Source organism: Pantherophis guttatus, chromosome 4 (genome assembly GCF_059756535.1).
Source record: "Pantherophis guttatus breed Tessera chromosome 4, ASM5975653v1, whole genome shotgun sequence".
NCBI classification, from domain to species: Eukaryota; Metazoa; Chordata; class Lepidosauria; order Squamata; family Colubridae; genus Pantherophis; species Pantherophis guttatus.
In genome coordinates this window covers 140,455,721-140,477,064 of record NC_142066.1, presented here as the reverse complement: position 1 = coordinate 140,477,064, position 21,344 = coordinate 140,455,721, and the positions used below count along the sequence as shown (strand labels likewise).

At 35.7% G+C, this 21,344-nt stretch overlaps 1 protein-coding gene across 6 annotated transcripts in view; it reads left to right on the top strand.

Moving 5' to 3' along the window:
- The window catches only part of ARHGAP12 (Rho GTPase activating protein 12), a 52,609-nt gene extending 32,561 nt beyond the window's left edge, over positions 1 to 20,048 (top strand). For 4 of the 6 annotated variants that reach the window (XM_087892976.1, XM_087892974.1, XM_087892977.1 and 1 more), the window contains 12 exons: positions 1,519 to 1,593; positions 2,406 to 2,467; positions 3,171 to 3,252; positions 4,941 to 5,045; positions 5,418 to 5,516; positions 6,533 to 6,635; positions 9,216 to 9,335; positions 13,830 to 13,928; positions 14,900 to 14,977; positions 15,213 to 15,347; positions 15,809 to 15,911; positions 16,310 to 20,048. In XM_087892976.1, coding sequence (XP_087749102.1) covers positions 1,519 to 1,593; positions 2,406 to 2,467; positions 3,171 to 3,252; positions 4,941 to 5,045; positions 5,418 to 5,516; positions 6,533 to 6,635; positions 9,216 to 9,335; positions 13,830 to 13,928; positions 14,900 to 14,977; positions 15,213 to 15,347; positions 15,809 to 15,911; positions 16,310 to 16,484 — 1,236 coding nt within the window. In that variant the 3' untranslated portion in view covers positions 16,485 to 20,048. The remainder of the gene's footprint in view (positions 1 to 1,518; positions 1,594 to 2,405; positions 2,468 to 3,170; positions 3,253 to 4,940; positions 5,046 to 5,417; positions 5,517 to 6,532; positions 6,636 to 9,215; positions 9,336 to 13,829; positions 13,929 to 14,899; positions 14,978 to 15,212; positions 15,348 to 15,808; positions 15,912 to 16,309) is intronic. The other 2 variants (XM_087892979.1, XM_087892978.1) reach the window with 1 other exon arrangement.
- The last annotated feature ends 1,296 nt before the right edge of the window (positions 20,049 to 21,344 follow it).

Genomic DNA, 21,344 nt, shown 5'->3' with positions numbered 1-21,344 from the left:
CCATATTAGTGGGCACGCCAGCTCAGCTCTGGGGCGCATGCGCGCACCGGCCAGCTGATTTTCGGGCCTTCTGGGCCCACCAGAATTAGGGAAACAGGCTGTTTCCTGCCTCTGGAGGGCCTGGGGATGGGGGTGGGGAAGGCCTGTTTTTTTTTCTTACCTGGCTCCAGATCCTCTCTGTGTATCTGGGAACGGCGAAAACAGCCTTTCCCACTTCCTTGGAGGCCCTATGGAGGCTCAAAGGGCCTATTTACCCACTCCCGGTGGGACAGGAAGTGACTTTTTTCCTGTCCCCAGCCTCCAGAGACTCCTAGAGAGGCTCCTAGAGACTCCTAGAGAGGTTCTGGAGGTTGGGGACAGCAAAAAATGTCACTTCCTGTCCCACCGGGAGTTGGGAAATGGGCTTTTTCAGCCTCCATAGGCCTCCAAGAGAATGGGAAAGACTGTTTTCGCCGTTCCCAGATACACAGAGAGGATCTGGAACCAGGTAAGAAAGAAAAACGGGCCTACCAGGCCATCATGTGCCAGGAGCGGGGAGGGGGAGGGGGTTGCGCACACATGCGCTTGGGCACGTGCGCGCGCGACCCTCCCCCGCCCCCCTTCTCCTGGCATGCGATGGCAAAAAGGTTAGCCATCACTGATTTAGGCCCTTAAGGAACTATGAAATTCACTGGGTGACTTCAGATTTATTACTTGTTGTCCAACCCAACTTACTTCATAGAGTAAAGATGAAAATTAAAGAGAAGTTTTATGTACCTCTTCCTGAGTTTCTTAGGTGAAAGACCAATTACAAATGTATATATGCAATGGTATTTATTTGTAAATAATTATGTTCTATTTTTAATTGATCACTAATAACTTACGACGATTGGAATGCTAGGGCTGTGCAGCACCTCATTTCCAATATAAAAGTAGGTGCAATCTTTAAAAAGTGCTTTGGAGTGCAAGTGTGACATAGGACCTACCTACAACCCTATCAAGCAGTTGTGCTTTTCCCAGGACCACAGTCCCAACCCAGGAAAAGGGATGGCTGACTAAAGGTGTTGCGTACAAATGCTCCTTTGTGTTTTGAAGCACCTCTTTGAGATTGTATCTGAAGCATTACACAGCCCTAAAACATGTAAATCATACTTAATTATAAAAATTCAACTCTATTTTGTATAGGAAGCAAGTCGTTTAGGCTGAAACACAAATTATAAACATTCCTGGTAAAATAGTTTCTAAAACTAGTTCTTGAATTTTATATTTCTCAATTTATACTTCTGAACTCCTGCTTGTTCCCAAAACATTAGGAGCAAGTTAGTATTTGAAATATGATTTATTTGTGGATTATTTTAGTAGATAATTAAAACTGAGCTACTCCAAAAATAAATTATAGAAATAAGCTAATCAGTAGAACAAAAATCTTAAATTCATATTTAACCCACTGTTTTAGTATTCCATCCATTTAAAAGTCCATAAATTGACCTTGTTTTATTTCCCTTATATACATAATTAAATGCATTTTTCTTTTTCTAGGATTTCCCTTTTCCTGCAAAGATTCCATTTCCTGAGAATGGATCCTCTCCTTCCTCACCAAGGCATCAAACCACAGTCAGTACAAATACAAATATTTGAGACTGTTAACCTCTCTCTCTCTGTATATATATAATTTTACATATGTCTGCATATTGGGATACATTTGTTAATATATGTTATAAATTATTAAATTTCTCAGAATTTTAACAGCATATACCTCGTAATCCAGGTTAAGAGTTTGAGATATTCAAATCTGTGCCTGTGTATTAAATCAATAGTTGGAAATTAATCTGTGCCAATTATATGACAACCCAGATTAACCATTGCTTTAAGGGCACAACTAAGGGTTAGCAAATTGGGGATCATGTAAATCCATAGCGTCTTTTAATATATATCTGGCACATCTGCTGGACCTTGAACTTCTTTTATTTTCAATTGGAACATTGAAAACAAACACAAAGTTGATCGTCTTTTGAAATTAATGGAGGGAAAAAAACCATTATTATGTAGTTTAAAGATGATATATTTGAGAGGGTCTATTTCTAGCAGTAATCATAAAATTCTGAAAAGGGGGGTGGATTTCCCTCTGGCAATATTTTTTTAGATTATACAACTAGGCATAAACTAGGATTACTCTGTCCAGAGGCAAGCCTTTACTGAATTTATTTATTTACTGAATTTATTTCCACACTGAACATTATGGAATGTGCTTTTAAATAGGTTTATATTGGGATTGTAAATTTAGATAAAATTCAGAGAGTTCTGTTTGCAATTCAAATCTCCATTGTTTTTCCCTTCTGGAGAGTACATGTAAAATGAAATAACTCATTTCTTCTTTAAGGTAACAGAAATCTTTATTAAATTTCTTTTTCTCTTCTCTTCTCTAGGACCAAGAGAAGTATGGATTATTAAATGTAACTAAAATTACAGAAAATGGGAAAAAAGTCCGGCAAGTACTACCATAGTGTTTATGATTTTTGAAGTCTTAGGAGTTTTTTTGGTATCAAAAATTATTGAGTAAAAATAAATATAAATTTACTAATCTACTTCAGGCTATATGTTAAATATTTTGTAGGAATTCAAGGACTATGAAGTGATAGTTTTGATTTGTTCGAGTGTCACAGTAATGTATGAAATGGTCAGTGTGACAGAATTATTAACACATCTTTATCAAAGCAAATCCTATTGATTCCAGTGGAAATTAAGGAGTTGATTAAAATTTACAATCTAAAGTATAAAAAGCATGATGAGCTGAAGACTTTAAATTGCAGTCTCAAGCCTTAAATGTAATACTAGCTTAATTTTCATTAAATTCCATTTCATACTATCTTATCACAATTTTTTTTTCATTGTGAAATTCATAGATACTGAACCATTTCATTTACATCTTTTTGGACTATAGACTAAGTTACATGTGTGAATGTAGTACTATAAATTTGCCCAATATGTTTTGTAAGAGCTTGTATGATGAGTTTGTCTAATAAATGTATAAATATTTTTCTGTAACCTTCATATTTCTATTATTTGTACAAGTGTTTACTTTGTCAGTAAGAGATATGCCTGTAATCACAACAATACTGTTTGCTGAGTCACCATTGGCTAATTTTGGCACTGCTTTCTTAACTATGTACAAATATTTACCTTTTTTATAGAAAGAATTGGATGTCTTCTTGGGCAGTATTGCAAGGTTCTTCATTACTGTTTACCAAGACTCAAGGAAGTGGAACTGGTTGGGTAAGTTCTAAAAAGATTGTCAGATTTTCTGAGAATGCATTTTGCAAATCACTTTTCCTCCTTTGTTATCATGTTTTTCTAAAAATAAGTTCCAATCAGAAAATAAGACCTAGCATGATTTTTCAGGATGCTTGTAATATAAGCCCTACCTCAAAAATAAGCCCCAGTTAAGATCCGTTAGCCAGTTGGACACATTTTAGTACTGTATTTTCCCAAAAATAAGACCTAACCCTGGAAAATAAGCCCTAAAACATCTTTTGGAGCAAAAATTAATATAAGACCCGGTCTTATTTTCGGGGAAACACAGTAGTACAGTTATACGTAGCTACATTATACGACTCACTGAGTTGGGATAAACTGCAATAATGCAGAAGTGACTCTCATGAGTTAAAAATATTTGCAGTCATGGAAATGGCTGTTTCTTTATCAGTTTAGAAGTTAATTGAATGTAAATTCTCTCATTAATGGAGAAGCCATTTTTCAGTTCAAATTGCCAAGGCGTACTTTAAATCAATGGAACTCAAATGTGACCTAATGATTGTCTTAAATCATGATAAGTATCCAACTTCCAATTTTGATTAAGATAAAATAAAAAAAGTTCCTTGTCTAGCATTTTGTCTCACGTTTTGGACTGAATAATTGGCAGCCTTACAGAGTTTTTCTATCTGAGTACAAGAATTTTAACAATATCATATTATAAGCTGATAATGTTTCCTGTATGCTTGTTCTGACTTAATGTTGGTACTAAAAGATTTCCTTTTGAAAGCATCACCAAGCTTCTTTTGAAAATATGTGTGAAGGAGTTTTCCACTTAACCTGTTTCTCAGCCAGCTTCCTTACTGATTTTCAATTATATATCCAAAATGACTATAGTATATAAATATGATATAATTTAAAACATTAGTCATTGATTGTAGTGTCACTGACGCTTCCAGTATATTTAATAAGAATTAGTATAGGTAAACTCATTTTCCTTCTATGTATCATTGGACAATTTTGTATATTTCAAAAAAATTTCTTTTAAGGCAATGGCCGTTGTCTCCTAAATTTAACAGTAATCATATCTCTAGTAATCTATCCAATTACTGAGATCCTTTCCAGAAATCTCGATTCCTGCATTTTGATATCCAAAGGTCTAGAGATATTTCCGTGGCAATAAGATTACTCATTTTTGTGAAACTCGCAAAAAACAACAACCCTATTCTTCTAGCCAATACAAGCATGTTATAGGTCTTAAAATAAAGAAAAGGAGGAATTGGGAAGAGGAGAACAATGCACTCACATTAAAATTGGAAATCTGACAAACAAGTTATTTTAAGTACAGGTACTCCTTGATTTATGACTGTTCGAAGTTACAAAGGATCTACTCAGAACTACTTCGGTACAATGGATTTCCTCAACATTGACTGCACTTGCTTAAATGACTGTGGCACTGGTTTAATAATGGCAATATTTACTTTAAAAATACTGCAAAAAAGGTGGTAAAATCTGGCACAGTCACATGGTGATCTGCTTAATAACCAGCATGACTTGTGGCCATAATTCTGGGCATAATCACGGTTATAAGTCAAAGTCTACCTGAAATGCCAATATCCTATTTATTTCATGTCTTTTAAATATATTGTGCAAGAGTCTTTTCTAATATCACTTACATCTATGTCTTCAATGCATTTTTGTTAATATTTCAGAAGTTTGGGGTCAATCAATCTAAACCAGAGTTCACAGTGGATCTCAAAGGTGCATCTATTGACTGGGCTTCAAAGGAGAAATCAAGCAAGAAAAATGTGATCGAGGTAAACTTTGACCAGGACATCTCCAGGTGTAGGGCAGGATGTCCTTGACTCTCAGTGAAAGAATGTTATTATGGCTAGATATCTCTCCAACTCCATCCAATCCCCCCTCCCAGCTTCCCACAGCAGTAAATGTAACAGCCCTGAAGATCCAAAGTAAAAGTTGGCTTCCAGCACTGACACTTTGTAGGAAAGAAAAATCCTGAATCAGCCGTTATTACTGTAAATTATAGAAGAACATATAGAGGCAGAAAAGCAAGCTGGGATCATTTCAGAATATATTAAATATGTTGTTTTTGTGATTATCAGGGTATTTTGGGGAACACATAAAATATAAATCCTGGTTTTAATGTCATGATTTCTTTTATTTTAAAGATGAAAACACGCCAGGGAACTGAATTATTAATTCAATCAGACAATGACATATCTATTATGGAATGGTTTAGAGTTCTTGAATATGCTATCAGTAACCAGGTAAATTCTTTTAATGTAAACATTTTTTCATCCAGAATTATAGCCTAATGTAAAACATTATTTTAAACCAGAATAATACAACTGAATCACCCTCTGCTCTTGAACATTCAAAGAGGAAAAAGGTGAGATGCTTTTATGCATGGTAAATGAAGACTATACTCATTTTGAATAAATACATACATTGGGGTTGGTCATGGGTGTTCAATTATGATTTAGCTAAAACCAAAAAGCAATATATATATTTAGAAAAACCTTTATTTAAGATCCAAATGAATATTACAAAGCATTTACATTATATTGGTTTTATTTGGAATGCTTTTTGCTAGATTAATTGAATGATGGTCGAAGAATTAGGAGCAGAGAGTTGCTAGCTCTTCGAAAAGGATTGAAGACCTGTGTAGGTGTGAACTTTTTGATAGATGAGAGTTAGGGCCAGAGTACTCATTATATGCAAATGATTGAAATATAGAAGAAGTGAAATGACCTCTACTATACTATGAAAGGCCTGAAAAATTGTATTTTGCTTCTGTTATATGGTATGTGATATTACAAGACATAAGGTGTTGGGCAAGCTCCTTTAACAACAAAGTCATGCATGGCTGCAGTGAGCTTGTTAAATTTGGAAGGATTTATTTTATGTAGCTTATTAGTCTTTTATTCTTCTATAATTTTATTTTATTTTTGCCTATGGAATCAAGGAAAATAAAGATTGAACTAAAAAAGATCTGAAAGAAATCTTAAATTATATGGACAGATAATGTTAATTATATTATCATTAACTCAGTGTTGACTCTTGGCAGCAACATTGATTATTTTTCTCAGATCTCTGTTCTCAGATTGGTGACCTTTGCATTTTATAAATTGCTGTTATCAATTTTAACATCAATATACTCCGTTTCATAAAGTGATGTTCTACTTTGAAATCACGTTTGAAGAAATACACTTTATAAAACATATCTTGTAACATAATTCTGTAGGAAGACAACTTATTAATTCTTGTTGTGGAATTACACTAGACAGTAGAGTCTGAAGAAGCATTGGATGATGAAATGCCAGATTCGCCTGGATTGGAAAAACAAGACAAAGAAAAGGACCATAAAGATTCTAAAAAACTTCGTTGTAAGTTTCAATTCCATAGTTAAGTGGACATGCTTCTGGTTCATTATCACCGTAAAAAATATTTTAGCTCTTGAACACATTAAAAATTTAGACAATTTTTATTGCAGCAGTTTTAAAGGAAATATCTAAGTCTCTTTTTGGTCAGATTTTTATAGGATAAATTTCAGTCATTAACATGTGATGTAGTATTGCAGCATATCTAATCAGCCTGGGCTTGTTTCAGAAGTTCAAGTAGTATTATTTATCATCCATCATATGCAATGAGGCTTGAAAGGAATATAATGAGATTTTTTACCCTTAATAAATATTTTCTTCCAAAAACTGAAACTGTAGAGATCAAATACCAATGCCTTCCTTTTACCCAGAGTGGGTAACATAAATTAATCATTGTTATATTTAGAAATAGGCCTTTTTCAAAGTATAAAGTCAGTTTTTACTGACTCCAATGCAACTTCTAAAGGCAAAGAACCTGAAATATTGTTGTGTATGCTCTTCCAAAATAATTATATCTGGGGAAATAAGATTAAAACAGTTCCAAAACAAAAAGTAATAAAATAAATTATAAAATCAGTTAACTGATTTTGATGAAGTCAGTGACTTCATTCTTGGAAACAGAAATAACTTTTCTGTCCTACTGAAAGCGCTCATCTTATATTTGGGGAAACGTTTTTCAAAGTGGAGTGGCCATCACTCAGAAGATTCAGGCATGGAGTCTGATGACAACACACTTTCAAAAATGGAAATATTCATTTGTTTCTCTTTCCAGTCATACTGGACAGCTGGATTCCACCTGGATGAGATCATCTTGGAGCAACCTAGACCCTTAGCCATGTAGGGCTTGAAAAATAATGTCCTTGGTTGAACCTGGAAGCTAACAACAAACAATCTGCAGCTCCCAGTGTAGCGATATCACATAAGCAAACCTAGGCATGCCACAATGCCACAAATCCTTTCCATAATGCACTTGAATCAGCTACCACTTCCAGATCTTTTGGGACAGCCTCATGTAGACTGAGTCACATATCAAGGGCATGAATGATAACCAGCAAAGTGTTCCTCATTCCAGGAACAGTGAAATTGACACGGAATATGTAAATTGTGCAGAGGCTCTTATGAGTGAGCCAGCTCTGGGTGCAGAAGCTGTGGCTCATCCAGAGAAAGAGACAGACTTTCTTCAGTATTAATCAGCTTTTAAAAGCTAGCCATGCCATCTTAATAATAGAATAGAATAGAATAGAATAGAATAGAATAGAATAGAATAGAATAGAATAGAATAGAATAGAATAGAATAGAATAGAATAGAATAGAATAACAGAGTTGGAAGGGACCTTGGAGGTCTTCTAAGCCAACCCCTGCTTAGGCAGGAAACCTTATAACATTTTAGACAAATGGTTATCCAACAACTTCTTAAAAACTTCTAGTGTTGGAGCATTCACAACTTCTGGAGGCAAGTTGTTCCACTGATTAATCGTTTGAACTGTCAGGAAATTTCTTCTTAGTTCTAAGTTGCTTCTCTCCTTGATTAGTTTCCACCCATTGCTTTTTGTCCTCCCTCAGGTGCTTGATTTCCTTTTCTTTGTGGAAACCCTTGAGATATTGGAACACTGATATTGTGATTCCCCTAGTCCTTCTTTTCATTAAACTAGACATTGTTCTAGTTCCTGCAACCGTTCCTTATATGTTTTAGCCTCCATTCCCCTAATCATCTTTGTTGATCTTCTCTGCACTCTTTCTAGAGTCTTCACATCTTTTTTACATCATGGTGATCAAAATTGAATGCAGTATTCCAAGTGTGGCCTTACCAAGGCATTATAAAATGGTATTAATCAAGGTCCAATGGATTACAAGGTCCAAGCATTTGCAGACGACCTTGTCTTTTTCGTAGAAAACCCATTAGAAACAACCCCCCCAAAAAATGGTATTAATATTTCAAGTGATCTTGATTCTACGCCTCTGTTTATATAGCCTAGAACTGTGTTGGCTTTTTTGGCAGCTGCTGCATACTGCTGGGTCATATTTAAATGGTTGTCCACTAGGACTCCAAGATCTTGCTAGGGTTCAGCCTAAGTCTAGTTCTTCTTAAATCCTTACAGTCTCTGGATATCAGGATGGAACTTTTTCTTCATTGCCTGATTGGCCATATGTCAATTCATAACTGGTTCATTCCTCTTCCGTCTTCACCACATGCCAATGGGAGGTCTCTTCCAGTGGTGATATATGTGTTGAATAGAGGTTGATCGTAAGTCCTTCTGACAGAATGTAAACATATCTTTTAAGATAATTGTTTTTTCTGTTTATGTAAACATTTTAGGAAGAAGGCCACATGATGCTTGAATTTTTATCCAAAGAAAATAATGGTTAATATAAATAGAAATTTAAAAAAGGTTATATAAAAGTCAAGCATGCTATTGTACTTCTGTTAATCATTATGTTGCATTTCAATATTTTCCCATAAACATCTTCCAAATGATAACACTATTTTGTCCCTGTGGAATTCATTATTAATTTGTTTTATAAATTAGAAAATATTTAGCTTAATTATTGTCAAACATTATTTGAAATGTTGTTCTTGTCTTTCAGCACTAAAAGTATCTAGCAGTATTGATTCTTCAGAACAAAAGAAGACTAAAACGAAATTGAAGAAGTTTTTAATCCGCAGACCTACCTTACAAGCAGTCCGTGAAAAGGGCTACATTAAGGGTAAGGCTTTTTAATTTGTTAATTAAGAAAATAGTGATTTGGTATGAGGAAATAGCCATTTCCTTAGGAAATGGGGGAGACATTGTGACTTCAAAGTTGCACATATTGAAGGCTTCTGCTACTGCAAGTAGCAGGAAACATAGTCACAATTTGAGTATATCTGTTAGAAGCTGATTATATATATTATATTACATAAAAGAACAAACAAGAGGCTTCTATTAAACTTAAAGAAAATCATATTTCCCATCTAAGTGTTACATTTGTCAAAGAGAAATTTAAAAAATAATAGATCTCACTATCAAGAATATTATGGTTTTTTCAATCAGTATGCAACAGTAACTAGATCTGCTATTGGAAATTATGGTAATTTGTTTCTTATAAAAAAATCAGTCATTTACATTTTTGTGGTATGGGGAAAGTTAAGAATGTTGAATTTTAAAATTTGCGGATAAAATAACATTACAAAACTAATTTTGTTGGGTCACTTATTTCCTTAATTATCACTTTGGAAACTTTTCATTGCAGGTATCAAACTTGAACCAAATTCAAGAGTTTCGTAGATCATCCATCTACTTTCTAAATGTCTATGAAGATTCTCAATTAACCATGTCACAGTTGTCCCAAACATATATTTTTCCAAAACGCAAGCTGACTTCCTTGGTATTTTCTTTCAGAATGTTTTGCTTCTCATAGAAGAAGCTTTTTGGATGAGAAGCGAAACATATTTAAAGAAAAAAAACCGAGAAAGTACGGTTGCCTTTTGGAAAAAAATATTTTTGGGACATCTACTTTCTGGTTTTCATCAGGATAGTAAAAGGGCTTGTTTGAAAAAGAGTGGATCATTAAGATCTATTTAGAACATAAAACTGTTACAAAATTAATTCTTTAAAAATAGAATAAAAAGATCTATGTTGTTTGCTCCATTGGCATCTTTAAGTTCAGATGTTTCTGTCTACTGAAATGAACTAAAGAGCCAGAATGGAATTTCTGTCCCTCAAAATTGGATTGAGGACAGGGGTGTCAAAGTCGATTTCATTGAGGGCTGCATCAGGGTTGTGTTTGACCTTGGAGGGCCAGGGTGTATATGGCCAGGATGAGTGTGGCTAGCTTGATGTCATTCATGTCGGGGGTGCCTGTGTTGCCCGAGTGCTCTGCCAGTGAAAATGGGCTTCCAAATGTTTCCAGCTGCAACAGCCTCCTGAAACCCTCTGCCAGTGAAACAGTCTGGGTGGGTCCCATGCGGCCCTCACGAGCTCTGTTTCTGGCTGTGACAGCCTCCTGAAATCCTCTGCCAGCGAAACAGAGCCCAGGAGGGCCGTGTGCAGCCCTCCTAAGCTCCATTTTCACTAGCACTGCGGGCTGGTCCTTTGTTGTTTTCAGGGCGGCCCCAGGGACCAGATTTAAGCACCCTGCAGGCCAAATCTGGCCCACAGGCCTAGAATTTGACACCCCTGATTGAGGAGAATAATCCATAATTAAATAAATAAGTAAGCTAGCAAACATAGAGTACAGCATTAATTTTACAATATCTATTACAGCTCTTCCACATACAAATTGTACAGAAAAGTGTTTTTTGGTTATGTATGTATGTGGATGTGGATATTGGGCAGATGTGCCCTCTGAAAGGTACCCCCTCAGCACATATTTATTTGTTTGTTTGTTCAATTCCTACGGTTGCCCATCTCAGTCAGTGACTGGGCAACTTAACAATTCAAAAAATATATTGCAATTAAAAATTGAAAAACATTTTAAAACAGTAAAAGCATCTAATTCACCTCATAGTGAGATGGGCGGCAAACAAATTTAATAAATAAATAAATATACATAAGAGCAAATTATTTGATTATTTGACCAATTAGCAATATAGTCATAAAATGGGGCCCTTGATGCTTTCAGTGCCCCAGGCTCAGGAATATAGTCAGGTTTTTAGGGTCATATGAAAGGCTAACAGGGTTGGGGTCATTCTGAACCCCAAAGTGAGGGTTTTCCATGCAAGAGGGGCCACCACCAAAAAAAGGTCATCATCTGGTCTCCGCCAGCTAATTCTTTGGCTGACGAGATCTGCAGCACGGCCATTCTTCTTGACCTAGTTGGACGGTAGAGATTTTTGAAAAAAGGCATCCCAGTCTCAAGCCAGGTAGGACTTTCTAGGTACCTCCCAGCATCTTGAATTGCACTCGGAAACACACCGGTAACCAGTGCAGTTCATGCAGGAGTGGTTGTTAGTGTGCCATATATCTGGCACCATTTACTAACCTGCGTGGCTGCATTCAGCATCAGTTGGAGTTTCTGAATGGTCTTCAAGGGCAGAGTTAACAATAGAGTGTGTTACAGTAGTCTAACCTTGAAGTTACAAGGGTGTGAATTAATGTGAGCAGGGCCTCTTGATCCAGGTACAGGCGCAACTGGTGCACCACTTGAAGGTGTGCAAAGGGCCTCCTTGCCACGGCTCCTCCTCTTTGAGCAGGAGCCGCAGGTCCAGGAGGACTCCCAGATTATGCATTGGGTCTGTTTGGGGCAGGGCAAGCCCATCCAGAACCAATGGAAGAACCTTGTCTCCAGGGTTCCAACTACCCACAGCCACTCCATCTTGCTAGTTGGAGTCCATTTTGCCCCCTCCAGTGCCCCAAAGCCTCCAAACACTGGGATATGTCATCCATGGCATCACTCAAGGAGTGTGGGGTAAAGATATGAAACCTGGTGTCACTGCATGCTCATCCCAAACCAACAGATCACCTCATGCTGTGGCCTCATGTAAATGTTAAATAGGAGGCAATAGAGAATAGAGCCCTCAGGTACTGAACAAAAGTAGGTGCTTCAGGCTAGACCTCTCTCCCTCTGTCAACGATTGGAAGCACCCTGGAGAAAGAAAGAGAACCACAAGTTCCTGGAGCTGGCCCAGAAGGAGACCATGATCAATGGAATTGAAAGCCGCTGAGGAGTCAAGAAAAGCCAGGATGGATGCACTACTCCATCCCACTCGTGCCGGAAAGGGTGTAGATAATCTGTTTCATCCAGAGTTCTGTGAAATTGCCATGTGAACACTTTACCTTCTCTGTAAAGGAAAGGTTGGAGATCAGACAAAACTGTCGAGGCTAACTGAATCGGGCAATGGTCCTTTGAGAAGGGAGTGAACCACTTCCTCTTTAAGAACTGACAGGACCACTCCCTTTCTCAAAAAAGAATGAACTATCGCCCAGATTCACATATACATTCCCTCCCGCCAGGACTTAAGGGGGGGGGGACAGATCTAACACCCATGGCCAACCTAGCAGCTGAGAGAGCCCTGTTCACTCCCTCAGGTTCATTGGGCTCAAACTCTTACAAGGTCACCTTGCAAGATGTAGCCCCCACCATCTCCATACTCTGCTCTAAGTCTGGAGTCCAGTGTAGAGCAAATGTGCCAATTTTATCTGCCAGATATGTAGCAAAGTCTTCACAGCTACCTTTTAGGTAGGTTTTGGCATTGCTCAAGGAATGATTGAGCACAGGGCCACTGGGCGACTATCGGCAGATGCAGTAACTATTTCTCTGCACAAATAGTTGTTTCATCATCCTTACTGCCATGAGGTAGGCCTTCATAGCGGTGCTAGCTCATGTCTGATCATCTTCGTTCCTTTGTCTTTCACCAGCAACACTCCAGGCCAGTGGTCACCAACCAGTGATCCATGGACCACTTGTGGTCTGTGAGAAAATTTTGGTGGTCCGCAGAAAAATTATTTGCATTTTTTATATTGCACTAAATACTATTTATCTTTTTAAAAATTCATATTAGTGGTCCACGGGATTTAAAATTATGAATTTAGTGGTCCCTGAGGTCTGAAAGGTTGGTGACCTTTCAAGTCGACCTCTAGGCAACATTCTCTGGGCCTGTTCAAGTACCCTTAATTCCATCCTGTACCATGGAAAACATTGGGAAATCTGTGTACGGAAAGGTTTCCGGTGCTCTCCACAATCCAATCTAAAGCCATTGCTTCTTTGTTATTCCATGCAGTCACCAAGGCTTCAATCGGGCCACATAGCAGGATTTCCTGGAATAACTTTCAAGTTTCCTCTGGAACCCAATTGGGTCCATAAGTCACCTGGGGTGGGCTGATCCAGTAGACCCAGATTCTCTGCGGAGGAAGCTAGCACCTAAGAAATTGAGTCTCGCCAGTGAGCGATCTGTCCATTGTAGGAGAGTAGGCAAAATCTCCCACAAATCCAGAACCCTGCCATTGCTCTGAGAGAGAAAAAAAACAACAACAGATCCTGATACATGCCTTGAGTCCCCAAAGGTTTTTCAATACTGACTTAGAGATTTAAAAAAATCAACTTGTAAGAGTTTATTGGATGTAATATACTTCAGTGCTAAGACTGAGATATTGTAAATGTTATATGTCCAAGTTCATGATCTTACATATAAAAATATATATCTGTATATTTCAGTTTTTATTCTGTGTACTAAGAAATTCATCTCACTCGTCTACAAATTTTTATTTTTCTGCTCTTCAGATCAGGTATTTGGCTGCAATCTAAGCAGTTTGTGTCAAAGAGAAAATAACACTGTGCCAAAATTTGTGAAGCTGTGCATTGAACATGTTGAAGAACATGGTAGGAAGAAACTACTTACTGGTTTTTAGGATTAAAAATTATTTTTGTTAACAAAAGTCTTAGCATTCACAAATGGAATATGTCCCAAGGTACAGATACGGTTGCATTTTTAAAAAAGAAAATATAGCCCCAAGTTTTCTTTTGATTGCTAGAAATCTCTTATGTAAAAAAGTTAGAAAAAAACTTTTCTAGAAAAGCTTGAAAAAGTTTGAAAACAATGTAGAACTGTTTCCACTCTATAATGATCGATCCAAAAACAAAATGCTGTTGTGCTGAGGGAAATAGACCGCTTTTGTTTTAATATTAGATCGTATAGCCCAAAGTAAATTCTCCTGACTCCCAAGAGGAGTGTGAAAGGCTTCGTTCTGTTTTTTAAAATGTTATTTAGTATAGCTTATTTTAATATTTTTTTCTAGGATTGATGTTCATTGTGTTTTCTCACTTTCTATATTGCCAGTTCTGACTGGAGATAAATGCTGCTGAAGATAAGACTATTGAAGAAGAAACTTTGAAGAAACAATATTATGTTGATTTACCCATCTGTCCTCATGTTAGGTGGCAGACATGTGAGAATGTCTGTTCCAGTCTCCTAGTTTCAGCATAGTGTGGTTTAAGAGAGACACATTTTAAGTAGAAACAGTATTCTCTCCAGATGGCAGAGGTTCTCAGGAGTGAAAGGAAAGAGAAACCTAGTTTTCTACTAGGTGTTCTCCACAAAATTCACATTCCCAGATGGACCTGAAAAGAATAGTTCTTAGATTGGTCAAATGTTTCTGTTAACCTCTAAATTACGGAATAATGGAGTTTAAAGAAATAATCTGCTTTTTAAATTGCTTGTTATACCTATAATTTTCACTTTAAATTTTTTGCTTTCCCTTTTTGCTGTTAGGAAATGGCATGCATGTATAATGTAAGATTTAATGTAAGTTGTAAGAATGTTTGCTGAACAAAAAAAATTAAATTTTTTCTAGGATTGGACATCGATGGATTGTACAGAGTTAGTGGTAATCTTGCAGTAATACAGAAGCTAAGATTCGCAGTTAATCATGGTAAGTTCTTATACATAAAATTTATTTGCAATTAAGCTACTTTATAAATGCTTATCATAAGAGGTTTGAACAGATTATATTTTTAATATGACATAGAAGTCTATATCTTTTGCAATTAGTTATTGATATAGTTGTTAGAATTGCCTTTTTATCTGAATATTCTTCTATGCGTATAAACAACAGTAGCAAAAGTTTATTATGATATAGCTAGTGGTTTTGTATTTGTTTCTTTCAGATGAAAAACTGGACTTGAATGACAGCAAATGGGAAGATATCCACGTCATCACAGGGGCTTTGAAAATGTTTTTTAGAGAACTGCCAGAACCATTATTCACTTTCAGCCATTTCAATGATTTTGTCAATGCCATTAGTAAGTATTTCTTCGAAAATCTGCTCATCCTAAAAGAATTTCACAGTAATTCACAAGTGTCCTCATTGCATGCAAGACTGTTATCAAAATTAAAAATAAAGTTTTTAGTAGTCACTAGTTTTCCTTATGTAGGAAAGCAATTATCAACTGTAATTTCATAGTGAGATAAAGTTATGAAATTCTATTAAATAGAATTACAACCAAATACTTACTAGATGGAAAAAAGGAGATTAATGTCCATGTTATTGTATTGTATATATTAACCCAATAAAATGGATTATGCCTCGTTTTATTTTACCAGCCTTCTGGATGCTGTAGAACCCTTTGTAGTTATACTTGCAATAGATCAACAGTGTAAGCAGTGTTCATGTCAGCCACTAGATGGTGCTAGGTATTAGCTAATGTCCTCCCAATATATGAAAAGCTGCATTGTGCCTAGAATTTGTCTCTTCTGTCTCTAGAACAAGAGCCTCGGCAACGTGTTCAAGCTGTAAAAGAGCTGATTAAACAGTTGCCAAAGCCAAATCACGATACGATGCAGGTGCTGTTCAGACACCTCAAGAAGTAAGTAAATACATAGAAAAGAAATGTAACTTAGTGTATATAAGTGTATAGCTTTTAAGACCCAGTAGAGTATAAATAAGTGTGTGATTTTGGCAAAGAACCAGCATTATGAAAGGAAAGAATATCAACGCAGTAGAATATCTTGATAAATGTCACACCATTACTCAAAAGTGAGAAATTGTGACTCTAGAAGTTGTGTTACGCAAAACTCTACAGACTGGCAACGTTAGCATCGGAACTATTTCAAGTTAGTACTAAGATCCAGGATTATGCCTTGAGGAAGATATGTACTAGCCACATATATGCACATGTCAAGAACATTTATGACTGATACTACATAATTTTGATAATAACGTGATGTTAACAGGTTTGAATAATTATTTTTCTATCTTTCTCAGAATTATAGAAAACGGAGAAAAGAATCGAATGACCTATCAAAGTATAGCCATAGTCTTTGGCCCAACTTTATTAAAACCTGAGAAAGAGACTGGTAATATAGCAGTTCACACAGTGTATCAGAACCAGATTGTAGAATTAATCCTACTGGAATTGAACTCAGTCTTTGGACGTTGAATTTGTTAAGCCTGACTGGCCTTTGAAGGACAAAAACTCGGCTCTGACAGAAACAGCATCTCAATAAATATATTATGTCTTTGTGGACCAAGCAGCCACTTGATGGTATTGCACTTTTGGGGGGGGGGAGGGAGAAGAGTGTGATTTATTTTTGCTGGGTTTTGGAAGCTATTAACTTTGAATTTTTTTTACAATAAATGTTATGGATATTACAAAGTTTATATGATTCTAGTGACACTTAAACTGAAGATTTTATATAGATGTACACACTGGATTTTTTTGGGTGGAAGAAGCTAATTTCAGTCAGGATTATCTAGAATGGCATTTTAATCTTTATTTTTAAATACAGGTTGTCCTCAATTTATAACCATTATTTAATGATCACTCAAATTTATAATAGTGCTGGGAAAGGTGACTTACGACCGTCTCTAGCAGTTATGACTGTTTTAATGTCCCCACAGTCACATGATCATGGTATATATACTTGGCAACCAGCAATTGCAGTGTCCCAGGATCACATGATCACCATTTACAACCCTCCAAAAAGCAAAGCCAATGAGGGAAGCTGGATTTGCTTGACAACTGTGTGATAAATTTAACAACTATGGCAAACAGTTAAAAAATTGAGCATGGTCACATAAACACATTGCTTATTGACAGAGGTTCTGTACCAATGATGGTCATAAATCAAAAATTCTGTAACCTTAGACTTACCACTTGCTTTGGAGAAAATAAACTCTTTATCAACTGACTTTGAAGAACTTAGTGAGCTATTTTTAGTGAATCAATGCAGTGCAAGCTCCCAAATTAAAATGGACAAGAGAATTCCCGTTATTCATTTACAGATTTCTGCATTAATTTGACAGATTAAACAAGTGCTAAGTGGTCAATGTAAATTCCTTCACTACACCAATTGATATTGTTGGGCTTGCTCAGATTTTAGCTGGCTTTTTTTTTAAAAAACCACATACTATTGCTTCAGACACTGAATTGGTGCATATAACCAGTGGAGGATATATCTGTGACGAGCTGGAGTGCTCAGCATTTTTTAAAGATGTACATATATATAGATATATATATATGTTATTTGAGATTAAATCATATTTAGCAAATCTAACTGGAGGTTGATATTGTAGTGAATTCTTGTATGAATCTGTGGTAGTGAAATCAGTTATAAATACACACTGAAGTCCTAACTGGGTGTTTTATTTTTTTATTATTATGTGTATACACTGTTGTATACTTTCTACTCCTACACTTTGAATGTGTAGATTAATAACTGGTATTTTGGTGTACCTCCAATGGATATTCTGTTCCTACAGAAAAATGGGTTACTTGGAAAACTGTGTGCACTTTTTAAATGCTAACATCTGCACGCCAATAATTCTAATGCAAATGGTACTGGAAAAATACTGCTTGCTTTACATGGTTAATGCACTACAAGCAAAACCTCTGATGTTATTTAATATGTACAGGAGCTATATTAGATAAATATATTGCAAATTCTAACATCTATATATTGCAGAAACTTATATTTGAATAGATGGATGTCTGGATGTAATGAAAATGCTGAACTTAAGGATTCCTTTTGATTTTAATGATGTAGATTGATTTGTAAAATAATTTCAGAAGATTTTGTTACAGGATACATGGTCTGCAGAAGATTTTTTTTTAATTGTATTTTTCTAGACTAACTGCTATATCTGACATTTGCTACGTGGAAATGAAATAAAACTGTTAGTTGTTTGGAATGTGGTGCTTCAGATTTGAAATGCAAGTTGTGCCATATTGAAACTTTAAATACAAACCAACCAATCATTTATTGGTTGCTGGTTTTATAATGCATCAATTACCTTTGACTTACAAGGACTCAATGAATTCATTGTTGGCAAACAGTCCTGATGGCCAGAAAAGAAGTGGAAGGGACTTATTGAATAATAATTCTCTCTACAGGATTGATGGGACAATTGTCCTCACCATTTTATTTGATTAATTTAACAACATTAAGGCATTATTTAAAAGCATTATTATTAGCATATTTCTTGAGAAGAAAAACTCTGAAATATTGACCTCAATCTAGAAAAGGCCCAATTCTATTATTGATCATAGAGGTTTTTGTGGAAGAAACATTATGCAGGACAGATGCCTATTAAGGCATCTGGAAACAATGTGTGTACTTCCTGAGAATGAAACTATATAATATGCTCCTTTACTAGTTTCAGTCATCAAGATGATCATAGAATTTATTTTCTTCCTGTATCTGTCTTTCAGAACATTCTCCTCCTGACCAGAAATAGTAGTTTATTGGATAAAACTTTGTTTATTTTCTGTATTCTGATTTATCTTATGTAACTGGTTATAAAACTAAAAAAAAGTATTGCTGGGAAAAAAACACTGATGGAAGATTAGCTGCCATCCCAGTTAGCTTAGAAAATTATCATTAGAATAAATTAAAGACTATTTCTTTGTATCAAATATCAAAATTGCTAGAACATGCTGCAGCTTTGCTTCTTCTTTCTTAGACAGATATTGAGAACATTTAACATAGTTTTCAAGCAGACTTTGTGATAAATGGCTTTTGCAAATATAATTCTGGAAGCTAATCACTCAACATATATTCTTATAATTCCTCTCCAAATAAGTTGTTAATAGCTAGAAATTTTCTTAAGTCATGTAGCTGAAACACTCTATAATAGATATTAGCTCAACTTTTAAAGGTGCATCTTGGTTTGGCAAGATAAACAAGGATCACCTTCATAAACTTATTCAAGCATCCTGTAAATATTCTGAACTGCATTAATTGGAATATGTCTCAAAACAGGTGCGGTAAATATTCGTAGTTTTGAATCTGTTTCAATAATATATATAAAACAGCCTATCTCCAAAGATAATGAAGATTTGGTTAAATCACATTTATGTTACAAAGAAGATTGACCAATTTATTGTTGTCATTTCGAAATGATGTTGTGTAATGAGAAAGTATTCTGCCTTTTGCAGTTGACTATATTTGCCTTGCTAGATGGCTAATGAATTAATTGGCTTTGATATATGATAGTGTTATTTCCATGACTGTTGTTTCCTAAATCTCTTACTGTGGATTAAACATTCTTTAAGTTTTGTGCCAGAAATAAACTGTTATTTAAATATTTCTATTTGATTGTTTAAAATTACATAAATAAAAATTAATAATTAGTGAAAATTGGAAAAAAATATATGTCCCAAACTGAATTATGAAATTTTGGCATAAATTAACATTTTAAAGAATCTGGAGCCAACATAATGCTGCAAAATTAACATATCAAAGCCATTGGCTGTAATACATCAGTATGTATTTACCAGAAGTGTGCCTGTGTTTCAGAACAAATAAGTTGTGCTAATTCAGGATTTGCTTTGTTGGAAATGGTTTGTGTTTTCCCTGGGATGCAGGGAGACACTTAATTAGTGGCATTCAAGTTATCTTGTACTTTTAAATTAAGAAACTGTGGATTACTGTGAAATGAGTTTTACTCATTACTGGCAATGAGTTTGATGCTCTTTTTGACACAAATAAACATTTAACTCTCAGTCTATGTTTGCGTTGTCTAAAACAGTCACTTGAAATACATAACCAGCTCTTGACATTTCTTTGTTCTCCAACCACCTGTAGCACAGGAAAATTTTATTCAATTCCTCTTTCTGGTATTGGAGCTGTGTGTGGGGTCCCTGTTGACTTTTAAGGATGGAAGCAGGTGAGCAACAAAACGACTTCATTCAGATTTGATTCAGTTTCCCACAGCCATCTTTTAGTCGTCATAGGCAAAGTGAAACATGATTAGCAGTAAATAATTTCTCTAAGAATAGCTGCATCTCAGCCAGAAAAGAGCAGCAGTTGTTGGACTTGTTAATTTACCCACCATAAATGTTGGCTAGGACCAATGCATGGAGGAAGGGGCCAGTTCCTGAATGTCTAATGAGGCATAGCAAAGCCTAGCAAGGAAAGGGAGCTGCTCCAAAGAATCTTAATGAGCTCTCACAATTGCAAGACTATGTGAATGAGCAGCTGCTGAGGCTGTATTTTGCCAGATCAGTCCTTTATAAAATAGCCTGTCCTATAATGGAGCTTAAGTGAATATTTTTTACATCATGGTGTTCAATTTAGAAGGGTGTCTCATTCACTGCCCTTTTCTATCCAGCCTTCCTTTTATTAGAATTTTGATAGATTTAATTGCTTAGTGAAAGTTGGTTTTATAAAGTATTGGTGTTGACCACCAATTGCATTTTTTACCACAAACAACTTGCAGTCTTTCAAATACTGCAAAAGCAAAACATGATTGTATTCAACTAGTTCAGCTTGTAGACTGTGAGTTACCTGTAAACATGTTTTGGTGAAAAACACCCTATTCAATATAACTTCTTCCAGAATTGAAATTATTCTCTTGCTGTTCTTCAAGAAACAAGAAATGAGCATTAGGAGGACTACTTCCTAGAAAACTATACATTATACTATTTCCTTTATATAGGAAGTACATAGAATTTTAGTGCTTCTTATAAAAAGGAAGTAAATTTTAGGAAGAGCTAACAGCCATCTCTTAGTCGTCATTGGCAAAGTGGCAAACAGAAACCTTGTTAAAAGCTTTTTCCATGAAATTGTTCACAACAGTAGTTGTGAGTATTGTTGACACACTTACACAGCTATTTTGTGTGAATGCAGAGGCAGCCACTTTAGCTTTTCTTTATCCATATAAGCTATACAGACAAGGGTATGTCTGATTATACACTTACACATGCATATAACTCAAGAAATACACTTAGTACATTCTATCCAGAAAAAAAACCTTTGATAGGAATATGGAGTGAGAAATCTCTGCAACTATTCATACC